At 35.2% G+C, this 16,342-nt stretch overlaps 1 protein-coding gene across 3 annotated transcripts in view; it reads right to left on the bottom strand.

The window, feature by feature from the left end:
- Window positions 1-382: 382 nt before the first annotated feature.
- LOC123561356 (phospholipid scramblase 2-like) overlaps window positions 383-16,342 on the bottom strand; it is a 37,637-nt gene continuing 21,677 nt past the window's right edge. For all 3 annotated transcript variants that reach the window (XM_053553270.1, XM_053553269.1, XM_053553273.1), the window contains exons 5-7: window positions 10,530-10,641; window positions 8,381-8,477; window positions 383-1,660 (exon numbers count right to left, since the gene is read on the bottom strand). In XM_053553270.1, the coding sequence (XP_053409245.1) occupies window positions 1,569-1,660; window positions 8,381-8,477; window positions 10,530-10,641 (301 nt within the window). In that variant the 3' untranslated portion in view covers window positions 383-1,568. The remainder of the gene's footprint in view (window positions 1,661-8,380; window positions 8,478-10,529; window positions 10,642-16,342) is intronic.

Raw genomic sequence — 16,342 nt, 5'->3', positions numbered from 1 at the left:
ATATTTGTGTGTCTGAAATAATTACTGCAGACAAATACTACTAACCATAGTATAATTTAGCTATAAATACATTGTTATAGAAAAAGTCAACATTAACGTAAATAACGATAACTTAAGCAATAGCACAATTTTAAAATAACAGACTTAACTAAGTAATCATATAAGTATTTTCGTGAAACCTGTTCCCTGTGTATTAATCTATTCTTTGCCAGTACTGGCAAATTCAAGCACAAGTGTCAAAATATTTCAGTGAAGACAGTGGAGACAACTGATCACAGAACTTGGTTCTACAAGAGAACAAATGGCTTATTCAGAAAGTTAGTTTATGTCAGCATTTAAAATCAGCATCTGTAAGAATTTTCATTCAGATTTTTTTTAATAAAAATATGAGAGGTGTTATATAGCGAAAAGAATTTTCTACTAACATCTATGCTGAAATACAAAATGAGGCTCAGAATTACGAGAAAATGGCATGTAGCATAGTCTATTTGAACTATTTCTCAGTCAAGTCAGTGTCATTTCCTCAAGTGTTTAAGTTGTTTCAAATATACAACTTTACATAGCATGCTCAGGTGTTCAACAACTTCTAAGGTAAAACATTTATTAGGGCAATAACAATTTGTTAGTAAATCACTTTACCCAAATCTTCTATGAAAAAAAGGGCCACAATTTGAAATGATATCAATCAAAAGTTCTCTGCACTTGATATGTAAGTACAGTTGATAAGTAGCGAGTCTTGTGTAAAGTTTCAATCCAGTACATGTACATGTTACAGAGATACAGTTTGACATTTAATTCACACACAACTATAACAACATTTTCTAAGTAAAAAAAAAAAACGGTTATAAAATCTGACTGACTTCAATCGAGATTTATCAGTCCAATAAAATTGTGTTACTGAATCAGTCTGATTTTCACCAAATTTTGTATCTGAGTCAAGAAACAGTCATAACTGACATTCAATTCTACAAATAGTTATATAACTTTGCTTAACGTTCAGTAGGTTTGATAACTTGAAAGTCTTGTTTGAAGTTACAATCAAATACATGCAATTATTTCTGAGATACAGTTTGACAGTTGCACACTATAATCTTTTTAATGAATTTTCTAAGTAATAAAAGGTCATAATAATTAAATGCAAGTGCTTGAGTCATGGATGCATGAGCAAGCATTGTTTCACGGTATACCACAGTGGGACTGTAAGAACACAATACTGGGTCTGAGAATACAATAAACGACTCAGAGAAAACAACATACAATAAATACTGTGCAACAATAACAATACTGAGTAAGAAAAAAAAGATCAACAACACCTGCAACAAAAACAGAAACAAAAATATGTTAACAGTAACACCTACTTCAGTGTTAATTCAAAATATTCTGCTTAAATGTATAACCTATAAGCTTGGTCTATAAGGCATCTGAGGTATGAAATATACACTGGATTATCATTAGATCTTTTGTTATGAAATATATCTGGGACTATCATGCTATCTTTGGTATTTAATACATTCGGGACTATCATGGTATAAAGGATTGTCAGTGTATGCATAGATCGTGAACAATATTCAGTTTTTATTCCTCTCAAAGTAGATAAAATCAATGAGGAACGTAGATCCAACCAGAAGCGTCTTCTGAAATACATCCATGTTTGCTGGGACTGAAAAATAAAAATAAATCAAAATAATGTATAATCAGTTGTAATTAGTCTTGAAAAATGTGTCTTATATCGAAAGATTTTGTGAGATTTAGTTTATACTAGTTTTAGTGTACACTGAAGAAAAAAATGAGGCTTGTTTATATCATTTGTCACCTATTTGTAGAGACTAAGTTAAAGTTCCATAGCGCTTTCAATTTTATATAAAAAACTGATAAAACTGCTGTCTAAATAAATGTTACACATATTAATTACATTGTTAGACAAGCTTTTAATATTTTCAATACTGCATCTGAGCTAATATACAGTGGCAGCTTTAAAGGGAGGTTATCAAATACAATGGATTTAATTATACCTTTAAATTAAATTATTGAGCTCCTTTGAAAAATATTACAGAAAATAATTATCAGAAATAGAATTTATCAAAAATTTAATATATTTTATGTTCATAACAAAACATTTGGCAGCCATATCACAAACAAAGCAATTATGAGCCCCTTAAAGAAACACTGGCTGGAATTCTCATGACTGCTGAATGACAGGATGAATTTGAATGTGCTTTATCAAACAATACCATGTTCTTCTCTTAGCATCCAGTTACACTGTATTAACATCATTATGTTAAAGAGTGAATTTACAGTATTATTTTTTGCTTTCAAGTCACACAGATACAATTCGTGTCATAAACTAGAGCTGCTTTTGAGAAAAGTGCATGTCTCCCACAACTGCTTAATCATCTAGATTGGCATTTCTTATCCATTATGTATCTGAGTCAACCATGGGCCAAGACCTGTATCACTGGCATCAGTATTTTTGTTTTGGTAATTCAAGGGCCATAATTCCTAAGTGCCTTGGCTGATTTTGCTAGTTATCAAACTTGGCAGAGGACTTATTGGCAAACACTTTTTGTTCAAGTTTGGTGAAGATCGGATGAGAAATGTTCGACTTAGAGCACAGACAAGATTTGTGACAGACACACACACACAAACAGACAGGAGTAAATCAATATGTCTCCCTCCACAGCAGTGGTGTGGGAGATATAATTACTTTTCATCTTCCAGCAAAGGTTTAAAAAGACACCTGCTGCCACTTAGACAATTATTTAAAGCACTGACAGTCACCTGAATGGAATCACCCAGGCAATATATATAACAATTGTAAATGCCATAAAACATCAAATAATTATTAAAAACAAAAAGAACTTCAGAGAATACTGAGCACTTGACTATTTTGATGCCTGATAGAGCTGTCACTAGAGTGATTCATATCTGGATGATGACGTGGGACAACAGTAAAGTCAAATCCATTTTGTAACAAGAGCACCGCCTTGCGGGTGCTGACGCTCATCTGATTTTTTTTGTGTAATAGAAATATTGTCCTACCCATGATTTTCTAAGTCTAAAAAGGGCCATCATTCTTGCAAAAAGCAGGATAGAGTTATGTTTCTTGATGTACAGTGTCCACTTATGATGGTGAAAAACTGTTGCAAGTTTTAAAGCAATAGCTTTGATAGTTTATGAGAAAAGTTGACTTAAACATAATACTCAACCAAGAAAATGATTTTCTAAGTCCAAAGGGGCAATAATTATTGCAAAAAGCTGGATGGAGTTATGTTGCTTGCTGTACAGGGTCAGCTTATGATGGTGAACAAGTGTTGCAAGTTTCAAAGCAATAGCTTTGATAGTTTAAGAGAAAAAGTTGACCTAAACATAAAACTTAACCAAGAAATCTGATATTTTCTAAGTCCAAAAGGGGCCATAAATCTTGCAAAAAGCAGGACGGAGTTATGTTTCTTGCTATACAGGGTCAACTTATGATGGTGAACAAGTGTTGCAAGTTTTAAAGCAATAGCTTTGATAGTTTAGGATAAAAGCTGACCTAAACATAAAACTTAACCAAGAAAACAGATTTTCTAAGTCCAAAAGGGGCAATAAATCTTGCAAAAAGCAAGATGGAGTTATGTTTCTTGATGTACAGGGTCTGCTTATGATGGTGAACAAGTATTCCAAGTTTCAAAGCAATAGCTTTGATAGTTTAGGAGAAAAGTTGACCTAAACATAAAACTTAACCAAGAAATCTGATATTTTCTAAGTACAAAAGGGGCCATAAATCTTGCAAAAAGCAAGATGGAGTTATGTTTCTTGCTATACAGGGTCAGCTTATGATGGTGAACAAGTATTCCAAGTTTCAAAGCAATAGCTTTGATAGTTTAGGAGAAAAGCTGACCTAAACATAAAACTTAACCAGGCAACGCCGACGCCGACGCCGACAACCGCTCAAGTGATGACAATAACTCATCATTTTTTTTCAAAAAATCAGATGAGCTAATAAAAAGAAACAGACTGAAAGTGCATCAAAACATTGACAATAATTTTTTAAGTATAAAAGGGTCAAAATTAATGGGATATTTCTGCTTAAGTAATGCACCTAAAAATGTGTCAAATGATGTGAGTGGTATTTTAAGTTTGAATCAAATGCATTAAGTAACAACTGAGACAGTACAAGTATAAATCAAATATTCAGTAATAATAACAGAGACAGAGTGAAATTACACAAAAAATACCCTGAAATTCAAAGTAAAACAAGAAACGTTGAAATTCCACGAAAACCAGGTTTTCAATTGCATCATGCCAAAAGGTTCTTTCAAAACATGGTCATATTCTATTAAACATATATCTTTTATTATAACTATGACCATATTTTTCTATTTTTAGTTACCCAATGGCATTAAAATGACCTTTTTGACCCCCCCCCCCACCCCACCCAAAAAAAAAATATAAAAAAATTTGGATCTGTGAGATTTGAACCAACACCCTTCCATTCCAAAGCAAAAAATTCTATTTTTTATTTCAAATTTGACCCCATTTTTCTATTTTTAGCTACACTGACCCTGATCCGAGCGACCTCAAATACATTCCCAACCTTTTGTTTGATAAAAGCTATCTACACACCAAGTATACTGACAATAAGTGTACCCAAACTAAAGATATTGAGTGGAAACCATTCTTCTATTTTTAGTAACAGTTACCCCAAATATCATTCAAAGCTAATTTTTCAGATAAGCTTACTGTACGCAAAGTTTGGTGGCAGTAAGTAAGTCCAAACTAAAATTATAAAGCGGAAACCACCTTTCTGATGATCACATGAGATAAAAATCTATTTTTAGTAACTGTGACCTTGACCTTGACCAATAAAACAAGAGGACCATGATGGTCCTGAATCGCTCACCTATCCCCACATGACCCAGTGTTGAACTGAGTATGACGTCGTTATTTCTATTATTTGACAAAGTGACCTAGTTTTTGAGCACATGTGACCTAGATATCATCAAGATAAAAAATTCTGACCAATTTTCATGAAGATCCATTGAAAAATATGGCCTCTAGAGAGGTCACAAGGTTTTTCTATTATTTGACCTAATGACCTAGTTTTTGAAGGCACGTGACCCACTTTTAAACTTGACCTAGATATCATCAAGGTGAACATTCTCACCAATTTTCATGAAGATCTCGTGAAAAATATGGCCTCTAGAGAGGTCACAAGGTTTTTCTATTTTTCGACCTACTGACCTAGTTTTTGACCGCACATGACCCAGTTACGAACCTGACCTAGATATCATCAAGCTGAACATTCTCACCAGTTTTCATGAAGATCCATTGAGAAATATGGCCTCTAGAGAGGTCACAAGGTTTTTCTATTTTCAGACCTACTGACCTAGTTTTGACCCCACGTGACCCAGTTTCGAACCTGACCTAATATCATCAAGGTGAACATTCTGACCAATATTCATGAAGATCTCATGAAAAATATGGTCTCTAGAGAGGTCACAAGATTTTCCTATTTTTAGATCTACTGACCTAGTTCTTAACCCCACGTGACCCAGTTTCTAACTTGATCTAGATATTATCAAGGTAAACATTCTGACCAATTTTCCTGAAGATCCATTGAAAGATATGGCCTCTAGAGAGGTCACAAGGTTTTTCTATTTTTAGACCTACTGACCTAGTTTTTGACCGCACGTGACCCAGTTTCGAACTTGACCTAGATATCATCAAGCTGAACATTCTGACAAATTTTCATGAAGATCCATTGAGAAATATGGCCTCTAGAGAGGTCACAAGGTTTTTCTATTTTTAGACCTACTGACCTAGTTTTTGATCCCACATGACCCAGTATCGAACTTGACCTAGATATCATCAAGCTGAACATTCTGACCAATATTCATGAAGATCTCATGAAAAATATGGCCTCTAGAGAGGTCACAAGGTTTTTCTATTTTTAGATCTACTGACCTAGTTTTTACCCCCACGTGACCCAGTTTCGAACTTGACCTAGATAACATCAAGCTGAACATTCTGACCAATTTTCATGAAGATCCATTGAGAAATATGGCCTCTAGAGAGGTCACAAGGTTTTTCTATTTTTAGACCTAATGACCTAGTTTTTGACCCCACGTGACCCAGTTTCGAACTTGACCTAGATATCATCAAGGTGAACATTCTGACCAATATTCATGAAGATCTCATGAAAAATATGGCCTCTAGAGAGGTCACAAGGTTTTTCTATTTTTAGATCTACTGACCTAGTTTTTGACCCCACGTGACCCAGTTTCGAACTTGACCTAGATATCATCAAGGTGAACATTCTGACCAATTTTCATGAAGATCTTGTGAAATATATGGCCTCTAGAGAGGTCACAAGGTTTTTCTATTTTTAGACCTACTGACCTAGTTTTAAATGGCACGTGACCCAGTTTCAAACTTGACCTATATATCATCAAGGTGAACATTCTGACCAACTTTCATAAAGATCCCATGAAAAATGTGACCTCTAGAGTGGTCACAAGCAAAAGTTTATGCACGCACGCACGGACGGACGGACTGACGGACGGACGACGGACGCCGCGCGATCACAAAAGCTCACCTTGTCACTTTGTGACAGGTGAGCTAAAAAAAAAAAAAAGGAAAAAAGAAAAAGAAAATTTGGGATCTTTAGGATTTGAACTGACGCCCTTCCGTCCCATTGACTAACAAGCAAATTCGATGAATTGGAATCCCCCGCCGAAAGGGTCAGAGTTGAGGAACGGCAAAAAAATATATCCAGCAAAAAGTTAAGAATGTTACCAAGAAGCAAATACTTTCATTAGTCAAAATCAAATTAAAAGAAAATGAATGGTTTGTTTGGGTGGGGCTTTGGGGGGGGGGGGGGGGGGGGGGTGAGGATACAACAGTGTTACATGTTGATTATAAATATTGATAGAAAATGAAAAATGAAAAAAAAAAAAAAAATGGTGGGGGGGGGGGGAGACCAAGGTAAGGTGGTGACCAGGTGTAGGTACACAACATCACATGTTTATAATAAATGTTCATGGAAAAGAATGAAAGAAGTTTAATGAAATTCTTCCAATTGGTTGGTTTGTTATGTACAGATCTGTGGATTTTTAAACAATTAAAGGGCAATAACTATATGGAAAATTGACCAATCGAAAAAAACCTTGAAGGGCATCGTCGCAGTATCTTGGTTCATGTCTGTTTCAAGTTTGATGAAATTCTACCTGCTAGTTACTGAGAAATGGCTGCAGACGGACATTTTTCATTAAATCAAGGGCAATAACTCTGACGGAAATTGACCTATCAAAAAAAAAAAACTTGACGGGCATCAGCACAGTATCTTGGTTCATGTCTATTTCAAATCTGATGAAATTCTACCTGTTAGTTACTGAGAAATAGCTGCAGACGGACATTTTTTATTAAATCAAGGGCAATAACTCTGAGGGAAATTGACCAATCAAAAAAAAAGCTTGACGGGCATCATCGCAGTATGTTGGTTCATGTTTATTTCAAGTTTCATGAAATTCTACCAAGTAGTTACTGAGAAATGGCTGCGGACGGACGGACGGACTGACGGACGGACAACGCCATTTCAATACCCCCCTCCTGATTTCATCGGCGGGGGATAAAAAGTAGCTTTTGGCCCAATGCTCTACCACTAGGCTACTGAAGCAGTTAGAATTCTAAGTAAAAGGGAGGTATAATCATGGACTATTTCTGCCTGAATATTGTATCATATGTCATATGATGTAGGTGATAAATGTAAAACAATTATTTAAAGTTTGAATCAAACATTACCATGAAGTCAAAAGTGAGACAGAGTGAAAATGCATTAAAATTTCAAGTAAATTGGGGGCATACTTCATGGAACATTTGAGTCAAGAGTTATAAACCTATGTAATGTGATGTTGGTGATGATATATGGCAACAGTTTCAATTTAAATCAATTAATCTTGAATTTGTAACTAAAATGGGGATATAATTCAATCCTAGTGTCATATGATGGGAGTGATGATGTGGAACAATTATTTAAAGTTTGAATCAAATCTATTAAGTAAAAGAAGAGATAGAGTGAAAGTGCAGCAAAACTTTAACCTGAAATTCTAAGTAAAAAGGGGCATAATTCATGAAATAGTGGTGCAAGAGGTATGGTCGATGTTTAAAACGATGTGAATGATGATCAGGAAAAAACTATTTTAAACTTGAAACAAATCCATCTTATAATTACCAAGACAGTGAAAGTGCATCAAAACTTTAACCAAGCTGCTGACCCCGATGCCAGGCTAGTAAGATTGCTCTCCATATATAACTGATATAATGAAGATAAACATTTAAGTAGACAGTCACATACATTTCTGAATTTACAAATATCATCTTAATTGAAAGTACATACACTGAACGCTGAAATCGTTAACCCCTCCACATAGTTCTCTCAAGCCTCCCCAGTGTTTGGTTATACGTCCAATCTCTGTACCTTGGGCATCACTAACCTGAACAATAAAAAGAAATATAAGATGTATGCAAATAAAGGTTTAGGATATCATCATTGTCAGTAATACAATCTCCTGGGTTAGTTTTTTCCCACTATGGTACAATATTCATGAGGCTTACAGGGGCATGCTTCTCGAATTATGTCAAACTTATTTTTGAAACTTAAGAATTAGTGACTTTATCAACTACTGAATTTCTACTTGAATATACAGTTTGACTAATATATGCCTTTTTATATATATACTGCCTGCTATTAATGCAAGAAATGAACAGTTTACTGCAATGTCACTAGTCGAAAGTATAGATCACATGACAACAGCTCTTATTAATGGGCCATAATGCACCCATTCAAAAGCAGAATTTGACTGGCGACCTTAACCACTCGGCCACGGAGGCCCCTGGTAAACATTCTAACCAAGTTTCATGAAGACTGAGTCACAATTGTGGCCTCTAGATTGTTCACAAGCTTTTCCTATGATCTGGCCTACTGACCTAGATTTTGACCCCACATGACCTAGTTTCAAACTTGATTTAGAGATGATCAAGACAAACATTCTGACCAAATTTCATACAGATTGGGTCACAACTGTGGCCTCTGGAGTATTCAGAAGGCAAATGTTGATGCACGACAGACGACTGACGCCAGACAATGACCGGTCAGAATATGTCACCTTAAGCACTTTGTGCTCAGGTGATGTGGTCTGAGGTAAGGGATCTAGATGATGGATAACTAAAATACAATATCAAGAGACTGAACTCAACTAGGAGTTAAACAAGAGGGCCAAGATGGTCCTAGGTCGCTCACCTGAGAAACACACCATAACAGCGTAAACATGTTTGACCTAGTGATTTCATGGAAACAAATATTTTGGCCAATTTTCATTACGATTAGACCAAAAATGTGGTCTCTTTGAGTTTAAATGAGTATTTTCTTTGATTTGACCTAGTGACTTAGTTTTTGAGCCCAGATGACCCATATTCGAACTTGACCTAGATTTCATCAAGGCTATCTTTCTAACCAAATTTCATGAAGATCAATTGAAAAATACAGCCTCTATCGCATACACAAGGTTCTTCTTTGATTTGACCTAGAGACCTAGTTTTTGACCCCAGACTACCCATATTCGAAGTTGACCTAGATTTCATCAAGATAATCATTCTGACCAAAATTCATGAAGATTAATTGAAAATTACAGCCTCTATCGCATACACAAGGTTTTTCTTTGATTTGACCTAGTGACCTAGTTTTTGACCCCAGATGACCCATTTTCAAACTCAGCCTAGATTTCATCAAAGTTATCATTCTGACCAAATTTCAATTGAAAAATACAGCCTGTATCGCATACACAAGCTAAATGTTGACAGACGACAGACATTGAGTGATCAGAAAAACTCACCTGAGCATTGCTCAGGTGAGCTAAAAAGGAACAACAAGTGGTTATCACTGTAACCTTGACCTGTGAGCCACTGACCCCAAAATTATTCGGAATCTTACTAAAGTCCAAGAAGGCAAGAACATTTTTATCTGTGATAAATATGCATGGAGATCTTTTTACTTTAATCTTGATACTGTAAAATGATTAAATCATTTAATTCTGTTGGTACAAAATTTCATGGTTTTAGCCAAAACAACTTTTTAGTAGGATATAAATCTGAAGATATCACCTTTGAACAATAAATGAATGGTTATTTTACTGTTTTGTTGGTATCAAATTTTGTGGATTGACTCAGCCTAGATATCCATGAAAATTAGTCTGCCACAAAAATAAATGGCTCCACAACATTTTATTGAATATTCCCAACAGTTGGAAAGACACTGTTAGGGCATTAAATTCTGTGGTCAAATAATTTCATGGTTAGGGCAAAAATTGCTATTTCTTGGGATCATGCATTTGTAGATTTCAACTTCTAAAGAAAGAATTAACAGCAAATTTACCTAATATATTATAGACATGTAAAACAAGTCCCCCAATAAGTAGTATTAACTAATTCACAGTACATTTCACACCAGTGTATCACATGTTGTGTTTTGAATAATATACTCCACTTACATTAAACATGATGTCTGTACAACAGGCACAGTAACAGCATTCACCATTTATCGTAAACAAATGGTTTCCCTGGTTGTCATGCACTTCATATTTTGGCAACCAACATGTCCAGCTTGAAAAAATCAAATCAATACATGTAATAGTTGAATATCATATTATAGAAACTTTTCTACCTTGATAAAAACAGTATTCCATTTCATGTTAGAAGCAAATCATAATTCTGTTGGTTCAGGTAAACAAAGTCATTCTCAATTGAAAAAGTAGCAGTTTTTACCAATTTCAGACCTAAAACTTCCATAAAAGCCTCTGAAAAAAAGGTAATGTCTAAATTTTTGAGTTAGGAATCGCAGAACTAACTTGATTAGTTAAATACATTAGTAACACAAAACCGATGCACATTAAATAATCAACTGTAACATGTAATAATCAAGTGCATACATAATATTTATTAAATTTTGATAACTTAATATATCACTAGAATGTGTCTGTAGACAAGGGTGTGCCCCTACTGGTACATTTGTCATAAATAAGGAGCAATAATTCAAATGTTTGCAGTCTTAAGGGGGAATGGTACTTTGTCAAAATTTAAGATTTGCTAATTGTCTTATATACCAAAATAAACTTGAAGATATTTCCAATTGATATCATCATCTTTTAGAGCAATAAACATGCGTATGGCGTTACCATGACGTCGCAAACCTGACCCGTTTTCGCGCTTTTTACGTCCGTTAATGGTAGCACTAAAATAGTATAAAACTCGATACTACAAGCGTATTGTTGGCGTCAATGCTTTAGATTATATATCAAACGACAGAATAAAGCAATTTCTTAGTGATTATTAACATGAACAGGTATTTTCTATCTGAATTTTCGAAGGAGGTTCGAAAACAATCATTTGGTTGTTTAAGAAAATTCAGAAAGAAAATCGATTCTGATCCATTTTGCAAAAAATTGGCCCGTGGAATTTTTGCCAAATTTTTGTATGTGAAAATTCATTATGTTGTTAATATCTATGCCAAAATAGAAAAAAGTTCACCGAAGCGTTTTTGTAGTAAAACCGTTTGAACTTGACTACTGCAGCGTCGTTAAAAAACATGTAATCGTTATGTAACGTTACATGTGTTTATTTTAAATGTCTTGTCATAATTCTACCTGGAAACCTATAAACAAGCAGTTATGAGACATGAATTAAATAGTTCAATCTAATCGTAAAAATATTACACATTTCATAACATGCAGTATTTCAAAAATTATTTTTTTTGAAAAGTGCGTATCTTTTAATTTACTAGAAGTTCTTGATGTTCATTTCAATAGCCACTTCATGCATCTTTTTCAAACTCAGCTGCTCTCTAAAATAAGTCGCGATAAATACGGACAGTTCAGAAGGGTAAAAAAGTTAAGTTTTTGAAGAAAGGGAGTGTCGGGAGTGATAATAAAACGGAGAAAAGCAAAATAGAAGAATCGTCGATTATGCATATTTTGGTAATGTATTTGACAATGGTTGCAAAATATGCGGAAAAAGACTTTACTGAAGCCCGCCCGCTTAGCTCAATAGGTAAGAGCGTTGGTCTACGGATCTCGGGGTCGCTAGTTCGATCCTCGGACGGGGCGTACTGCCAATTTCAGAAAAGCTCGCCGAATGGACGTTTACATCAAACGCTGGTAGTAAATGACGTAGGTCTCACGCTAGTTATCGGTGAGAGGTTAATTTGATCACGCTTGTAGTTTGCTCCGCCCTAAAGTATTTTTCTATTGATCGTTACGGGTTAGTTACAAAAGCAAAATATCACTGGTATTTATTTCAAGATAGCTCTGATTCTGCATAATAAATACATTCATGTGCAGCATATACACTTAAATCTATGTAGATTATAGATTTGAACATTGATGTGTATACATGTATTTATATAGCAACTCTCGACGAAATAACACAAAACTGCTACCGCAGATTTTGTCTCGTAGGTTTCATGTATTTATTTTATAATTGATGTACATGTATCCAGTCTTCGTAAAATGTCCACGAATGTCGGTCGTGGAAAATATCGCATACTCGATGTTGTCTTTACACATTGAACTATAAGTAATATTCATCCATTTATTTATTTAAAACTACATGCAGTATCTTGTCGAAATTAAACTGGAAGTTTTGTCCCTTGACTCGTGAACGTTTGGTAATACCTAGTACATGTATTAGTCAAAATAATTCGACGTTCAGATTGTTTTATATTTGTGACGGGCAATCTATGCGTCAAACTTTGAAGGACCAAAATAATGGAGGATAAATCGCAGAACACAGTCATGTAAAGTTATTGGTTTTATCGTTTGTGCATATTAGTGCATATTAGTCAGCACGGTAAACGTTAATCGTGTACAGTACATACATAGGTTTAAATCACCAGAAAATTCGTAATGTTGGATATTCTTTGATAATTTTTACAAAAGACAATGAGGAATTGAATTCCCTTTCGATGCATGTAAGTTTTATTTGAATTTATGGCCATTTCGTGAAATAATCGGCAATGTAAAGCGTCAGGCAGCGATGAAAATTTCATCGGAAATTGTTCAATTATTTTGGTCTTTCGAATGTTTGACGCGAGTAGGGATATTGCCCATTTGAAAAAAAAATCTCAGTATTTCCTAGGATCGCTTCACATTAGTTGGACTAATATGTGTAGTGCCCTTCTGTTTTAAAAGGCACATAGTTCTGTTGCAGCTTGTTGCAAATAATAGAACATTTGGCTCTTGTTACATAGAGAATGGAAATCTATGACCTTGCACACGATTTTGTAATAAAAAGTTTATTGCGCAGGCGCCACTCGATGCATTGCTATTTTAACTGATATTACTTTACTGAATATGCTTTCAGGTTACTATAATACAATGGCACTAAGTCTAGTTCAGTAAGTCATTTCTTCTACACATGTGTATCGGACCACAACGCACGCCGAGTGCGACCGGGTAAATCGCGTGCAGTCTTAGCATTTTTTTAGACTGCTTCAAAAATTGCTAAATGGTGCAGATAAACACGCAGCCAATTTTCATTAAACATATATGCATTTCCTTTCCTGGGTATGAATTTACGCAACAATCGTCGGTAAAAAATACAAAGTGATGCGGTCATTATAACTATACGTCCATCTGAGTCTGATTACTACTTCCAGTCTTCCATTTTTACCGATATTTTCTCTCAAACTGTAGAATACCAAACCAAAGAATTAACATCGATAAGAAAAGATTCCATATGAAAAGATATACATTATTTCATAGAAATCCGTCAAATAATTACTGCCTACTGAAGACATGTGGTATGCGATGTCATGAAAACTTTAAACAAAAAAAGTAGAGATAAAAATAAGCTGTTAGTCGAACCCATCGACATAAATCTATTTGGAAGTTCTATGTCGACTTCAGTCTGGCATTACTGCAACTATGTACCCATGTTGTTTCTAGATTCCGAATTGTAGTAACCATCCATCGTGTGATCGCCCTTGTACTCGGGTGGTTAGTCGCTGACTTGAAATCACTGTAACCTGTCGGGGATGGGTTCGAGCCTTGCTACCGGCCATATCTCTTTATGTGAGAACGGTTGGCAGATTCTTACGGAGGACGGGAGCCTTAATTGTACTGGTTCTTCCCAGGAGCGATGGTTAGGTAAACTGCCCACCCGACATACAGGAAGAACTGTTGAAAACGGGCGTTAAACCCAAGAAAAAAAAATATTTTTCCGTCGTGAGCAAGTTTCTTGACAAGGAAACTTACTTAGTCATGAATCCCGAATCAAGTTTTAATTCCCTATTATATAAAGTTAAATGATGGAGTCCAGCACTTATTTTTGTTTGGGTTTAAACGTTGCATCGTCACATTTATAGGTCATAATTATGGCGACTTTCCAGCTTTGATGGTAGGAAGACCCAAGGTGCCCCGCCATGCATTATTTCGTCACGAGCGGACACCTGGGTAGAACCACCGACTTTCCGTACGTAAGCCAGCTGAATGACTTCCTCACATGAAGAATTCAATGCCCCGAGTGAGACTCAAACCCACTTCGATAAGGGGGATGTGATTTGAAGTTGGCGACCTTAACCACTCGGCGTTTGATTTCATGTACAACGGCTACAGGACCGAAAGTTGAATCGATGATTAGGTGTAAATACATGTTCAATGTACAAAAATAAATGATTCCAGTTGATTCAATCGCATGATTACTAGATTCTCAAACACATAAAACTTTATTACCTTTATAACTTGAGTTACGTATATAAACAGCTTATTTATGTTTAAATCAAATATTGTATTTTCAACATGAAAAGTCCCTGACCTAGCGACAGAAATACACATGTTGTTTAGGACATGTGTAATTTTACATGTATAAAAACATCTTTTGATCTTAAAACTTTTATGCACCCGCTGACTAATTTGCATTTTGTAGTGAGTGATTTTTTTAAGAATTTGTCACAAGGAAATGTTTATCAATTTAAGAAAATATATTCTGTACCGTTCTGGATAGAGATTGTAAAAAATGTTTGACTTGAAACTGATTCTGAGACACGGCTAAAAACTGCAATTTCATCAGTTTTTAAAAACCGTAAATACATTGCATGACTGACTTTTCAGTTTATGTGTTGTTTAGACAATTAACGGGAAAAACCCACATAATATTAAATCATATAAATGTACATAACTTGTCTCGCGCCTTGGGCGGAGTTTATGTAAATGACTGTTACAAAATTAGCCACTCACGATAAGAAAATCGATATCAGTCAGTCACTCCATGTGTATGGTGCAAACATTGAATCGGCGCACTATTCTGAAATTGGCAGTATGTTCTCCGTGACTATTTGATGAACGACACTGTGTCTGATATCATTAGTCCTCCACCTCTGATTCATGTGGGGAAGTTGGCAGTTACTTGCGGAGAACAGGTTTGTACTGGTACAGAATCCAGGAAAACTGGTTAGGTTAACAGCCCGCCGTTATATGACTGAAAAACTGTTGAAAAAATGGCGTTAAACTCAAAACAAAGACTTTACTGGAAGAAAACCTATTTTCCGAAACTAAGTATGGTCTATATAGTGTACTACATTTTAAAATGTAAAATCTAAAACGTTATGGCATTTAACGAACCCCTATTTAATAAACGTTGCAGCTGCATTAGGTAAGCATGGGATAATTAAAATACAAACATTTCCGCACAGTTCTATCCGAATGTGAATTTCGTTTAAATTGTTTTAATGATACAATTAAAGGCAGATTTATAGAATTTATGTAAGTGCTACAGTAATAAGACTGTTAAAAAGTTGATTAATTTTCTGAATCAAGTTTTTACGCTCGTTTCAACAGTATGGTGGGTAGTTTCCTTAAACATTGTTCCTGGGAACGACCAGTACTAAACCCCTAACCTCCGACACAAACTACCAAGTGTTCTCACATAAAGAGCCATGTTCGGTAGCGGGGCTCGAACTTACAGTCCTCCATCAGTGAGATATCTCAGTGAATCAGACCACGTAGGCAGTCCTAAAAGTTGACAGTTTATATATATACGCTATTTTTCTTTTGCAAGCAGTACAACGGAATTTTAATATTCGAATGTTACGTATGAATTTTAAGACTCCGCCGTGTACTGTTTGCAAAGATTACACGTCAAAACATTTACATAAATGGTTACCGTTCTGACCAGACTGCAAAGCCACCGTATGTTGGTTTTCACAAGGCGCGGCTCATTTCATTTAAATATTTCTGTTATTTGTTATTTGTTGCACAGGACGGGGTAAAAAGCCTGAATAGAAACGACTAAATTATGAATTTTAAACATG

The sequence above is a fragment of the Mercenaria mercenaria genome, chromosome 10, assembly GCF_021730395.1.
Source record: "Mercenaria mercenaria strain notata chromosome 10, MADL_Memer_1, whole genome shotgun sequence".
NCBI lineage: Eukaryota > Metazoa > Mollusca > Bivalvia > Venerida > Veneridae > Mercenaria > Mercenaria mercenaria.
This window is presented reverse-complemented; position numbering and strand designations above follow the sequence as displayed.